The 10,983-nt window shown below is 55.3% G+C and overlaps 1 protein-coding gene across 2 annotated transcripts; it reads left to right on the forward strand.

Annotated features, from left to right (window-relative positions):
• The first annotated feature begins 1,449 nt into the window (after positions 1-1,449).
• Positions 1,450-10,971, forward strand: LOC145551353 (lipoamide acyltransferase component of branched-chain alpha-keto acid dehydrogenase complex, mitochondrial-like). Of its 2 annotated transcripts, none has more exons than XM_081605852.1 (11): positions 1,450-1,608; positions 4,621-4,750; positions 4,843-4,918; positions 5,090-5,271; positions 5,348-5,472; positions 5,629-5,872; positions 7,612-7,778; positions 7,856-7,933; positions 8,001-8,192; positions 8,263-8,334; positions 10,260-10,971. In XM_081605852.1, exons 1-11 carry the CDS (start codon positions 1,564-1,566, stop codon positions 10,425-10,427), a joined length of 1,479 nt encoding a protein of 492 aa, XP_081461978.1. In that variant the 5' UTR covers positions 1,450-1,563; the 3' UTR covers positions 10,428-10,971. The 2 variants fall into 2 exon arrangements, with proteins under 2 accessions (XP_081461978.1, XP_081461979.1); XM_081605853.1 differs by lacking the exon at positions 1,450-1,608 and adding an exon at positions 1,740-1,888.
• The last annotated feature ends 12 nt before the right edge of the window (positions 10,972-10,983 follow it).

A 10,983-nucleotide genomic window follows, 5' to 3' on the forward strand; every position in this document is an offset into this window, starting at 1 on the left:
AAAATAAAGTAAAACATGTTTAGAAACAGGAAATGAGACAGAAACGGATCAGATGGACTGGATGGCTTCGGTCAGTGTTTCTGATCAATATCTGGATTATTGATCACACGCTGAGGATGATGAATGAACGAATGAATGAGTCTAACTGGGTGACTGAGGAGCGGTGGGCCCCAGCTGTGAGCTGATCAGAACCAGGAAGTCCAGATGGAGGTTTCTCTTAAAGGGCCAGTGTCGTGTAAAATCCATTTCCATCACGTTTGTCCCTGGAGTGTGGCTTTGATTCTTTCATGTTTGAGAAGTATTTTAATCTCCATGGCAACCGTTCAGCTGGGTGGCCCTAGCCCCGCCTTCAAAAGCGCAGCTCCTCCCCCTCTCAGCTCCTTCAGACTAGCCAGCTGCAGTTAGCAACCAGCTGCTGAGCTCATTATAGGAACTGCTGCTCAGATCAGTGCTGGTAAGAACATTAAAGGGTTAATAGAGGAGCCATGTTGGGACGACTTCCTGGAGGCGGAGCTACAGAGAGCAGGAGGTTTTTAAGAAACTGACCCAATTTCAAGATGCTAAATCAGGAAGTTAAATTTCTGACGGTAACAGTTACTTGATTATGCTTAAATAATTTTATAGCTATGTAATTGTATGTTTTGTTTTATATTTCTACCTGTGATGTTGTGAAGCACTTTGCTCAGCTCAGGTTGTTATAAATGTGCTATAAAAATAAGCTTTGACCTGGAAAACATGTAATTATGCTTCCTTAAGGAGTAGAATTATCATAATTACTGTAATTATAGAATATTATAAACCAATAAAAACTATTTAATGCAGAAATTATGGGCTGAAGGAAACGTATGTTTAATAGCTGCTAAAAAGTTATTTTAAAAAATACTTTAAATCTGACAAACGAGCTCGTCCTGATTATTACATATTATAAATTATATTATGGATGGATTAGCGGTCATCGTCTTGCCGGTTCTGATCAATCTGGACCTAAACTCTCTGACGTCATGATGTCACCTTAAGTTGTTCCTGAACGCACCATGCAGAGCGGAACAGAACCTCAGCTGGTTCTGGACCCACCTACAGCAGAACCAGAAGCCTGTGTGAAATTCTGCCCCCCTGTGTCGGGAGCGCGCACTGCAGGCAGAGAGGATCCGACCATTTCCTTCTGATCGATTTATCGATAAAACCACTCATATAATCATGTCAAGGTTGTAACTTCCAGTTTAATGGGCAACTAACAAAATGGTAAAATAAATAAATAAACGAGGTCTTTCACCGTAAACCTGACAGTTGTTTCCAACACGTTGTGTGTATTCATGATTTTTCATCGCTGATATAAGAGGATGGAAGCTGCTGATAGCAGGACTCAAACAATAAAGACTTCCTGAGGGATGATATGCAGACTTTGTGGAAATCCCGTTATGAGAGGAAGACAGGACCGGTCAATGAGCCATAATCTGAGCCGCTTCCTGTCGCCGAGTGGCGCTGTTTCCGCCTCCTGCCGCAGAAGAAGAGCGCGGAGCGCGCTGATTGGCTGCAGTCGGGGGCGTGCAGCGGAGAGGACAGATGGCGGCGGTGACCAGAGGATCCTTCAGCGCTCTCAGAGTTCTGGTGAGGAGCAAACCGAGCCGGAACCACGCCGAAACGAACCCGAGCCACACTGGAACCCAACCAGGCCGTTCTGCTTTTTAGCGCCTGCGCGGCTGACGCTAAAAGCTGCTGGTGACGCAGGCGTTACGTCACTGCGGTGCTAACTGAGGCTAGCTGGGTTGTGATGGTATGGATCCGGGTCGGTTCCGTTCTGGAGCAGCGGACAGCGGGTTCTGTCTTTCCCGAACCGAGCCGGTGGGCTCCCCTGAGCTGCTGGTTCCGCTAGAGTCCAAGGTTGATGGTGCGTTCATGTTCTGTCAGAGATTCTGCTGCTGACGGCTCGGTCCAGTTGGACCTCAGTCTGAAGAAAGCAGCAGCAGCTGGTGGTCATAATGTTCTGCCTGCTCTGGATCAGGCTGAACATCATCTGATGGGTCGTTTCCTGTTTTTATGAACAATGTTCACGATATTGTTCATTTCCATCCTCTGGATAAATTGACTGAACTCAGTAACGTTGACATTAAATCTGCTGACATTAAATCTGACATTAAATCTGAACCAGCTGCAGGTAAATGCAGGACTGAGACGCTTATCGAAGCTCCTGGTGATAAAATCACAGAATCAGGTTTTTAAACCGGCTGCACAGTGGCGCAGTGGGTAGAGCTGTTGGCTTGCAGCAAGAGGGTTCTGGGTTCGATTCCCGGTCTTTCTGCATGGAGTCTCCATGTTCTCCCTGTGCATGGTGGGTTTTCTCCAGGTTCTCCGGTTTCCTCCCACAGTCCAGAAACATGACTGTAAGGTTAACTGGCCTATCCAAATTGCCCCTAGGTGTGAGTGTGTGTGTGCATGGTTGTGTGTCCTGTGTTGCCCTGCGACAGACTGGCGACCTGTCCAGATGACCTGTCCAGGTGACCCCGCCTCTCACCCGAAATGTTAGCTGGAGATGCACCAGCACCCCTCCCGACCCGACTGAGGGACAAGGGTGCAAGAAAATGGATGGAAGGATGGAGGTTTTTAAACCCTGTGAGTAAAAACGGCCTCAGAAATCTGGACGTTCTCTTGGACAGTTGATGGACAGTTGGACAGTTGATGGACAATCACTGCCACTGTTGGTTCCAGGCTGTTTTTACCAGTAAGGAACATTTCTAAGCCGTTTTATCTCAGAAGGACCTAGAAATGATTGTCTGCTTTTATTTCTTCTCCTTCAGATCAACGGCCTTTTAGTGGGTCTGAGTAAATCCTCCATGGCTTCCCTTCAGTCTGTGCTAAACGCTGCAGCCAGGCTTTAACTAGACCCACAGAACCAGAACCACAGAACTCCTGTTCTGGCCTCTCTGCTCTGCTCCCGTGTCTTTAGGACTCATTTTAAAACTTTGGTTTCAGCTTTTAAAGCATTTCATGGTGAGGCTCCCAAATGTACATCGGACCTTCTGGAGCCTGTCTGTCCGCCCAGGACTCTGAGTTCTGGTTCCCAGAACCGTTTTCAACTGGCGGTGACGGAGCATCAGGTGCAGCCCAGGTTCTGGACCGGCTCCCTCCATCAGTGGCTGCTGGTTCATTGTTTCCTTTCAGTAAAACACTTTGTGGTTTTTATGTCTGAAAGGCGCTATAGCAATAAAGTTTACTTACTTACGTGTGTGCAGAGGGTTTAGCTGCAGCCCAAACCCGGCTCCACATCTATGTGGTTCTGAGCTTTCAGTCCAGTCAGTTTGTCCAGAACTTTTCCAGGTTCTGCTTGGATTCTCCCACTTTGTTTAGATTTCAGGATAAATGGCTGATTTTCAATCCGGTTCTGGGGATCACTTCATAGAACCAGAACCAGCAAAAGGTTGGGACTGGACCCAGAGCCGGTACCGGACCGGACCACTGGAAGGGCGTCTGAGGCCCGGATCTCAAAAACAGCGATCTGCTTCCCAGCTGCTAATCTGGTCCTAATGATCAGGAAGGAGCTGACCCACTGCCGCCACGCCTGTACATGTTGCCATGGTGATGCCAACATCCCAGCTGCCCTCCCAGGCCGGCGCACAGGAAGTGGTGGGGTTGGCAGGAAGTGGTGGGGTTACCAGGAAGTGGTGGGGTTACCAGGAAGTGGTGGGGTTACCAGGAAGTGGTGGAGTTACCAGGAAGTGGTGGGGTTGGCAGGAAGTGGTGGGGTTGGCAGGAAGTGGTGGGGTTGGCAGGAAGTGGTGGGGTTGCCAGGAAGTGGTGGGGTTGGCAGGAAGTGGTGGGGTTGGCAGGAAGTGGTGGGGTTGGCAGGAAGTGGTGGGGTTGGCAGGAGGTGGTGGGGTTGGCAGGAAGTGGTGGGGTTACCAGGAAGTGGTGGGGTTGGCAGGAAGTGGTGGGGTTGGCAGGAAGTGATGGGTTTGGCAGGAAGTGGTGGGGTTTGCAGGAAGTGGTGGGGTTGGCAGGAAGTGGTGGGGTTGGCAGGAAGTGGTGGGGTTGGCAGGAAGTGGTGGGGTTGGCAGGAAGTGGTGGGGTTGGCAGGAAGTGGTGGGGTTGGCAGGAAGTGGTGGGGTTGGCAGGAAGTGGTGGGGTTGGCAGGAAGTGGTGGGGTTGGCAGGAAGTGGTGGGGTTGGCAGGAAGTGGTGGGGTTGGCAGGAAGTGGTGGAGTTGGCAGGAAGTGGTGGGGTTGGCAGGAAGTGGTGGGGTTGGCAGGAAGTGGTGGAGTTGGCAGGAAGTGGTGGGGTTGGCAGGAAGTGGTGGAGTTGGCAGGAAGTGGTGGGGTTACCAGATAATTGAAGCGTTTCACTCAAAAGTTGGAAGTTTTCACACTGGAGCAATAAATGAAGCTGAAATATCCAGAGAGCAACTGGGAGACGTCCATCTACCCAACGGGGCATTGATACCGACTTCACTGGGTATTAGTGGTTTTGTTGGGAGGCTCGGGGCCTGAGGCGGTCCAGAGCAAAATGTTCTGAGGTCCATTTGAGATCAGCAGCAGATTGTTGTTTCTAACTGACCCTTTAATCACATCCCACTGAACGCCAGTTCCGGTTCTGACCTGGTAACTGCGGTTCTGGTTCTCTCTGTCAGCTGACCCAGCAGTACCGCCGGAGGAGTTTTGGACCCCAGAACCTCAGGCTGAGCAGAACCGAGCCGGTGCCGTCCAGATGGGCCGCGTCGCTGCAGACGTCTTGCAGCAGGACGCTGCACACCGCCATGGGTAAGTCCAAACCGGTTCCGGTCTGGGTCATCCCGTCCTGGAGGATGTAGTCGCTATGGCGACCTGCAGCTGATGGCGTCTGTGTCCCGCAGCGCGGTGCCGACCCGTGGTCCAGTTCAAGCTGTCCGACATCGGAGAGGGCATCATGGAGGTCACGGTCAAGGAGTGGTAGGTACCAGGCCCGGTTCTGCTGGGCCGCAGCAGCATTCGTTAGCTTTTGTTAGCTTCTGATTCCATTAGCTCCTGTTACCTTCCTTTGGCTCATGTTTGCTAATCACATGACCTCTGAAGTCATGTGACCTCCTGACCAGCCGCTCCACCTGGTCTCACCTGTCTCAGGTACGTGAAGGAGGGGGACAGGGTGTCCCAGTTTGACAGCATCTGCGAGGTCCAGAGCGACAAGGCGTCCGTCACCATCACCAGCCGCTACGACGGCGTCATCAGGAGGCTGTACTACGACGCCGACGCCACCGCCCTGGTGGGCAAGCCGCTGGTGGACATCGAGACGGAGTCTGCATCAGGTGAGGTGGCGCCGACCGTTCTGCCCGGTCCCGTCCGTCCCATCAGGACCACTAGTCTCTGACGTCCGTCCCCCAGAGCTGAGCCAGGAGGATGTGGTGGAGACGCCCGCCATGGCCCGTGAGGAGCACACCCACCAACAGATCAAAGGTCACAAGACCCAGGCCACGCCCGCTGTCCGCCGCCTCGCCATGGAGAACAACGTGAGTCTGTCCCCAGGTCCCTGTCCATCACGGCTCTGTCCACCGGGCGGTGGCAGCTCTGACCGCCAGATGATCCAGAGATGGACCTGAGGAGTCTGTCCGCGATGGACAGAAGGTCCAGAGCAGGTATGTGATGTCTCTGCTGCGTCCCCTCAGATCAAGCTCAGTGAGGTGGTGGGGACAGGGAAGGACGGACGCATCCTGAAGGAGGACATCCTGAACTTCCTGGCCAAGCAGACCGGCGCCATCTTGCCTCCAGCTCCTCTCTTCCAGGAGATCCAGACGCCAGGCCCCGCCCCCACCGCCGCACCAGCCCTCAGCGCCCCCGCTGGGGTCAGACCTCCACCTGCGACCCCCAGACCCGTCTTCACCGGGAAGGATGTGACGGAGCCGCTCAAAGGTCAGACCCGTTGGACCAGTACCGGGTCATGTGACGGATCATGTGGCTTCATCCATCAATCAAACTTTATATGTGCAGCACATTTCAAAGAGCTTCACATCATGACCAACACAAAGTCATGCAGCAGAGAATCAACAATCAAAACATGACATCAAGTCGACGCGTCAATAAATTCATAATTAATTACGTTTCAAATAAACTCTAACCAGCAGCGTTTAGTCTGGATGTCAGTGTTTCAGCTGTTTCACAGTTTTCTGGAAGTTTGTTCCAGATCTGTGGTGCATAGAAGCTGAATGCTGCTTCTCCTCGTCTGGTTCTGGTTCTGATGCAGAGCAGAACCAGAACCAGAACCTGAGGGTCTGGCAGGTTGATAGAGCAGCAGATCTTTGATGTGGTTCTGATCCGTCCAGTGATTCATAAACTATCAGGATTTTACAGTCTGTCCTCTGAGCTCCAGGTGTAGATCTGGGTGGTGTAGATCTGGTGTCATGTAGATCTGGGTGATGTAGATCTGGGTGGTGTAGATCTGGTTGATGTAGATCTGGGTGGTGTAGATCTGGGTGGTGTAGATCTGGGTGGTGTAGATCTGGTGTCATGTAGATCTGGGTGGTGTAGATCTGGTGTCATGTAGATCTGGGTGGTGTAGATCTGGGTGGTGTAGATCTGGGTGGTGTAGATCTGGGTGATGTAGATCTGGGTGGTGTAGATCTGGTTGATGTAGATCTGGGTGGTGTAGATCTGGTGGTGGTGGTGTAGATCTGGGTGGTCTGGTTAGATCTGGGTGGTGTAGATCTGGTGTGATGTAGGTCTGGGTGGTGTTGGTCTGGTGTCATGTAGATCTGGGTGGTGTAGATCTGGGTGGTGTAGATCTGGGTGGTGTAGATCTGGGTGATGTAGATCTGGGTGGTGTAGATCTGGTTGATGTAGATCTGGGTGGTGTAGATCTGGGTGGTGTAGATCTGGGTGGTGTAGATCTGGGTGATGTAGATCTGGGTGGTGTAGATCTGGGTGGTGTAGATCTGGTGTCATGTAGATCTGGGTGGTGTAGATCTGGTGTCATGTAGATCTGGGTGGTGTAGATCTGGTGTCATGTAGATCTGGGTGGTGTAGATCTGGTGTCATGTAGATCTGGGTGGTGTAGATCTGGTGTCATGTAGATCTGGGTGGTGTAGATCTGGGTGGTGTAGATCTGGGTGGTGTAGATCTGGGTGGTGTAGATCTGGTGTCGTGTAGATCTGGGTGGTGTAGATCTGGGTGGTGTAGATCTGGGTGGTGTAGATCTGGTGTCATGTAGATCTGGGTGGTGTAGATCTGGGTGGTGTAGATCTGGGTGGTGTAGATCTGGGTGGTGTAGATCTGGGTGGTGTAGATCTGGGTGGTGTAGATCTGGGTGATGTAGATCTGGGTGATGTAGATCTGGTGTCATGTAGATCTGGGTGGTGTAGATCTGGGTGGTGTAGATCTGGTTGATGTAGATCTGGGTGGTGTAGATCTGGGTGATGTAGATCTGGTGTCATGTAGATCTGGGTGGTGTAGATCTGGGTGGTGTAGATCTGGGTGGTGTAGATCTGGGTGGTGTAGATCTGGTGTCATGTAGATCTGGTGTCATGTCTCCATCCTCCTGGTTCTGGATCAGCTGCAGCTTCTGGACGGTTGATTTGTTGGTCAGACCTGATGAGTCGCTGCTGCAGGTGTTTAAAATCCTGGATGAGTTTCTCTGGTCCCACGTTTGTCTGCAGGTTTCCACAGAGCCATGGTGAAGACGATGACGGCGGCGCTGAAGATCCCTCACTTTGGTTACTGTGACGAGGTTGACCTGAGCCGATTGGTTCTGCTGCGGTCCGAACTGAAGCCGGTCGCTGAGAGACGCGGCGTCAAACTGAGCTACCTGCCGTTCTTCATCAAGGTGAGCGCAGAGCTCAGACGCAGCCGGTTGGTTCAGGGTGGAACAGCGATGTGGTGATTGGCTGAACTCTCTCTCAGGCCGCCTCCCTCAGCCTGCTTCACTTCCCCGTCCTGAACTCCACGCTGGACGAAGGCTGCCAGAACATCACTTTCAAGGTGAGGCGGTCAGCAGGGCAACGCATCACTGACACGGCGACATGTTGCTGACGCGGCGTCTCGGCAGGCGTCCCATAACATCGGCGTTGCCATGGACACCAGCCAGGGCCTGCTGGTCCCCAGCGTGAAGAGCGTCCAGCTGCTCAGCGTCTTCCAGGTGGCCCAGGAGTTGACCCGGCTGCAGGCGCTGGGCGCCGCCGGCCAGCTGGGGACGGCCGAGCTGAGCGGGGGAACCTTCACTCTGTCCAACATCGGATCGGTGAGTCCGCCGGGCTTCCCGACTGCGACCCGGTCCGATCCGGTCCGACCGCTCTGTGCTTCTGTCTCAGATCGGAGGGACGTACGCCAAGCCGGTCATTCTTCCTCCAGAGGTCGCCATCGGAGCGCTGGGGAAAATCCAGGTTGGTTCCAGAACCGAACCCGTTCCAGGTCTGCATGAGTGTTGGTCCAGACCGGGGTCAACGGTCCAGACCGGGGTCAACGGTCCTGACCGGGGTCAACGGTCCTGACCGGGGTCAACCCTCCACACCGGGGTCAACGGTCCTGACCGGGGTCAACGGTCCTGACCGGGGTCAACCCTCCACACCGGGGTCAACCGTCCTGACCGGGGTCAACGGTCCTGACCGGGGTCAACCCTCCACACCGGGGTCAACCGTCCTGACCGGGGTCAACGGTCCAGTAGGGGTCAACCCTCCTGACCGGGGTCAACGGTCCAGACCGGGGTCAACGGTCCTGACCGGGGTCAACGGTCCTGACCGGGGTCAACCCTCCACACCGGGGTCAACGGTCCTGACCGGGGTCAACGGTCCTGACCGGGGTCAACCCTCCACACCGGGGTCAACGGTCCTGACCGGGGTCAACGGTCCTGACCGGGGTCAACCCTCCACACCGGGGTCAACCGTCCTGACCGGGGTCAACGGTCCAGTAGGGGTCAACGGTCCTGACCGGGGTCAACCCTCCACACCGGGGTCAACCGTCCTGACCGGGGTCAACGGTCCAGTAGGGGTCAACGGTCCTGACCGGGGTCAACCCTCCACACCGGGGTCAACCGTCCTGACCGGGGTCAACGGTCCAGTAGGGGTCAACGGTCCTGACCGGGGTCAACCCTCCACACCGGGGTCAACCGTCCTGACCGGGGTCAACGGTCCAGTAGGGGTCAACCCTCCTGACCGGGGTCAACGGTCCAGACCGGGGTCAACGGTCCTGACCGGGGTCAACCCTCCACACCGGGGTCAACGGTCCTGACCGGGGTCAACGGTCCTGACCGGGGTCAACCCTCCACACCGAGGTCAACGGTCCAGTAGGGGTCAACCCTCCTGACCGGGGTCAACGGTCCAGACCGGGGTCAACGGTCCTGACCGGGGTCAACCCTCCACACCGGGGTCAACGGTCCTGACCGGGGTCAACGGTCCTGACCGGGGTCAACGGTCCTGACCGGGGTCAACCCTCCACACCGGGGTCAACGGTCCTGACCGGGGTCAACGGTCCTGACCGGGGTCAACCCTCCACACCGGGGTCAACGGTCCTGACCGGGGTCAACGGTCCTGACCGGGGTCAACCCTCCACACCGGGGTCAACCGTCCTGACCGGGGTCAACGGTCCAGTAGGGGTCAACGGTCCTGACCGGGGTCAACCCTCCACACCGGGGTCAACCGTCCTGACCGGGGTCAACGGTCCAGTAGGGGTCAACGGTCCTGACCGGGGTCAACCCTCCACACCGGGGTCAACCGTCCTGACCGGGGTCAACGGTCCAGTAGGGGTCAACGGTCCTGACCGGGGTCAACCCTCCACACCGGGGTCAACCGTCCTGACCGGGGTCAACGGTCCAGTAGGGGTCAACCCTCCTGACCGGGGTCAGCGGTCCAGACCGGGGTCAACGGTCCTGACCGGGGTCAACCCTCCACACCGGGGTCAACGGTCCTGACCGGGGTCAACGGTCCTGACCGGGGTCAACCCTCCACACCGAGGTCAACGGTCCAGTAGGGGTCAACCCTCCTGACCGGGGTCAACGGTCCAGACCGGGGTCAACGGTCCTGACCGGGGTCAACGGTCCAGACCAGGGTCAACCCTCCACACCGGGGTCAACCCTTCAGTAAGGTCACATGGAGGTCACATGGAGGCCCAGACGAATCCTCCTGAAAATGAAAATCTGACTTGATTTGGCAAACGGTTCTCAGTTTTCAGCCAGTTGAAATCGTAAAACGGTGAATGATCTGATCCTAGCAGCCAGGTGAGACCAGGTGTTCCTGATCGGCCAATCAGAGTGAGGATCCATCCAGGGGGCATTCTGATTGGTTCTCCAGGCTTAACTGGTGTTTCCTTCCAGGTTCTGCCGCGGTTCGGCCCAGACGGTCAGGTGAAGGCGGCCCACATCATGAAGGTGAGCTGGTCGGCGGATCACCGCCTCATCGACGGCGCCACCATGTGTCGCTTCTCCAACCTGTGGCGGGAGTACCTGGAGAACCCGGCCAGCATGGTTCTGGACCTGAAATAGACACTTGTACCCATGAGCCCCGGGGAGGCCGGCCCCTCGGCCCCGCCCATCCCTCGCCTTCACTTCCTGTTTGTGTCTGAGGCCTTCCTGTCACTCCGTAGCTTCCTTGTTGCCTTTGAGCAGGACCCTGGGGGGCGGTTACCATGACAACCAAGTAGACACCGGGAGATCCAGAACCGTCCGGCAGGTTCCTCACAACCACAGGTCCGATTCACATGACCTGACCAGCTGACCTTTCAGGCTCCGCCCCCTCCTCCTGCAGCACTGGAACTACTGAGGGCTGCGTAACCGTGGTTACAGCTGGCGTCCCATGTCTGTCCTAAAAGTCCCGTGTGTCTTTGGTGCTGCCCCGGGTCAAAGGTCAGCTGCAAAGGACCGCAGTCGGATCCGGTTTGGCCGGGCCGGTTCAGAACCAGAGCGTCTCCTGATGATGGGGTGGTCGGTGTCGCCGCCCTGCTGGCGGCTCCAGGGTCCTGCTCCGGTCACAGTCATGTAAAGCTTTTCTATGTTTAGTGGGAAGATCTCAATAAAGCTGCTGAAAACACTTCCTGTCTGG

The sequence above is a fragment of the Poecilia reticulata genome, chromosome 4 (assembly GCF_904066995.2).
Source record: "Poecilia reticulata chromosome 4, P_reticulata-male-v2, whole genome shotgun sequence".
NCBI classification, from domain to species: Eukaryota; Metazoa; Chordata; class Actinopteri; order Cyprinodontiformes; family Poeciliidae; genus Poecilia; species Poecilia reticulata.

Excerpts from the sequence above, each read along its gene's own strand:
- LOC145551353 (XM_081605852.1), top strand. The coding sequence starts at position 1,564 with ATGGCGGCGGTGACCAGAGGATCCTTCAGCGCTCTCAGAGTTCTG. Across the intron at positions 1,609-4,620 it reads TCAGCGCTCTCAGAGTTCTG|CTGACCCAGCAGTACCGCCG; the intron begins GTGAGGAGCAAA and ends TCTCTCTGTCAG. Across the intron at positions 5,473-5,628 it reads GCCTCGCCATGGAGAACAAC|ATCAAGCTCAGTGAGGTGGT; the intron begins GTGAGTCTGTCC and ends GCGTCCCCTCAG.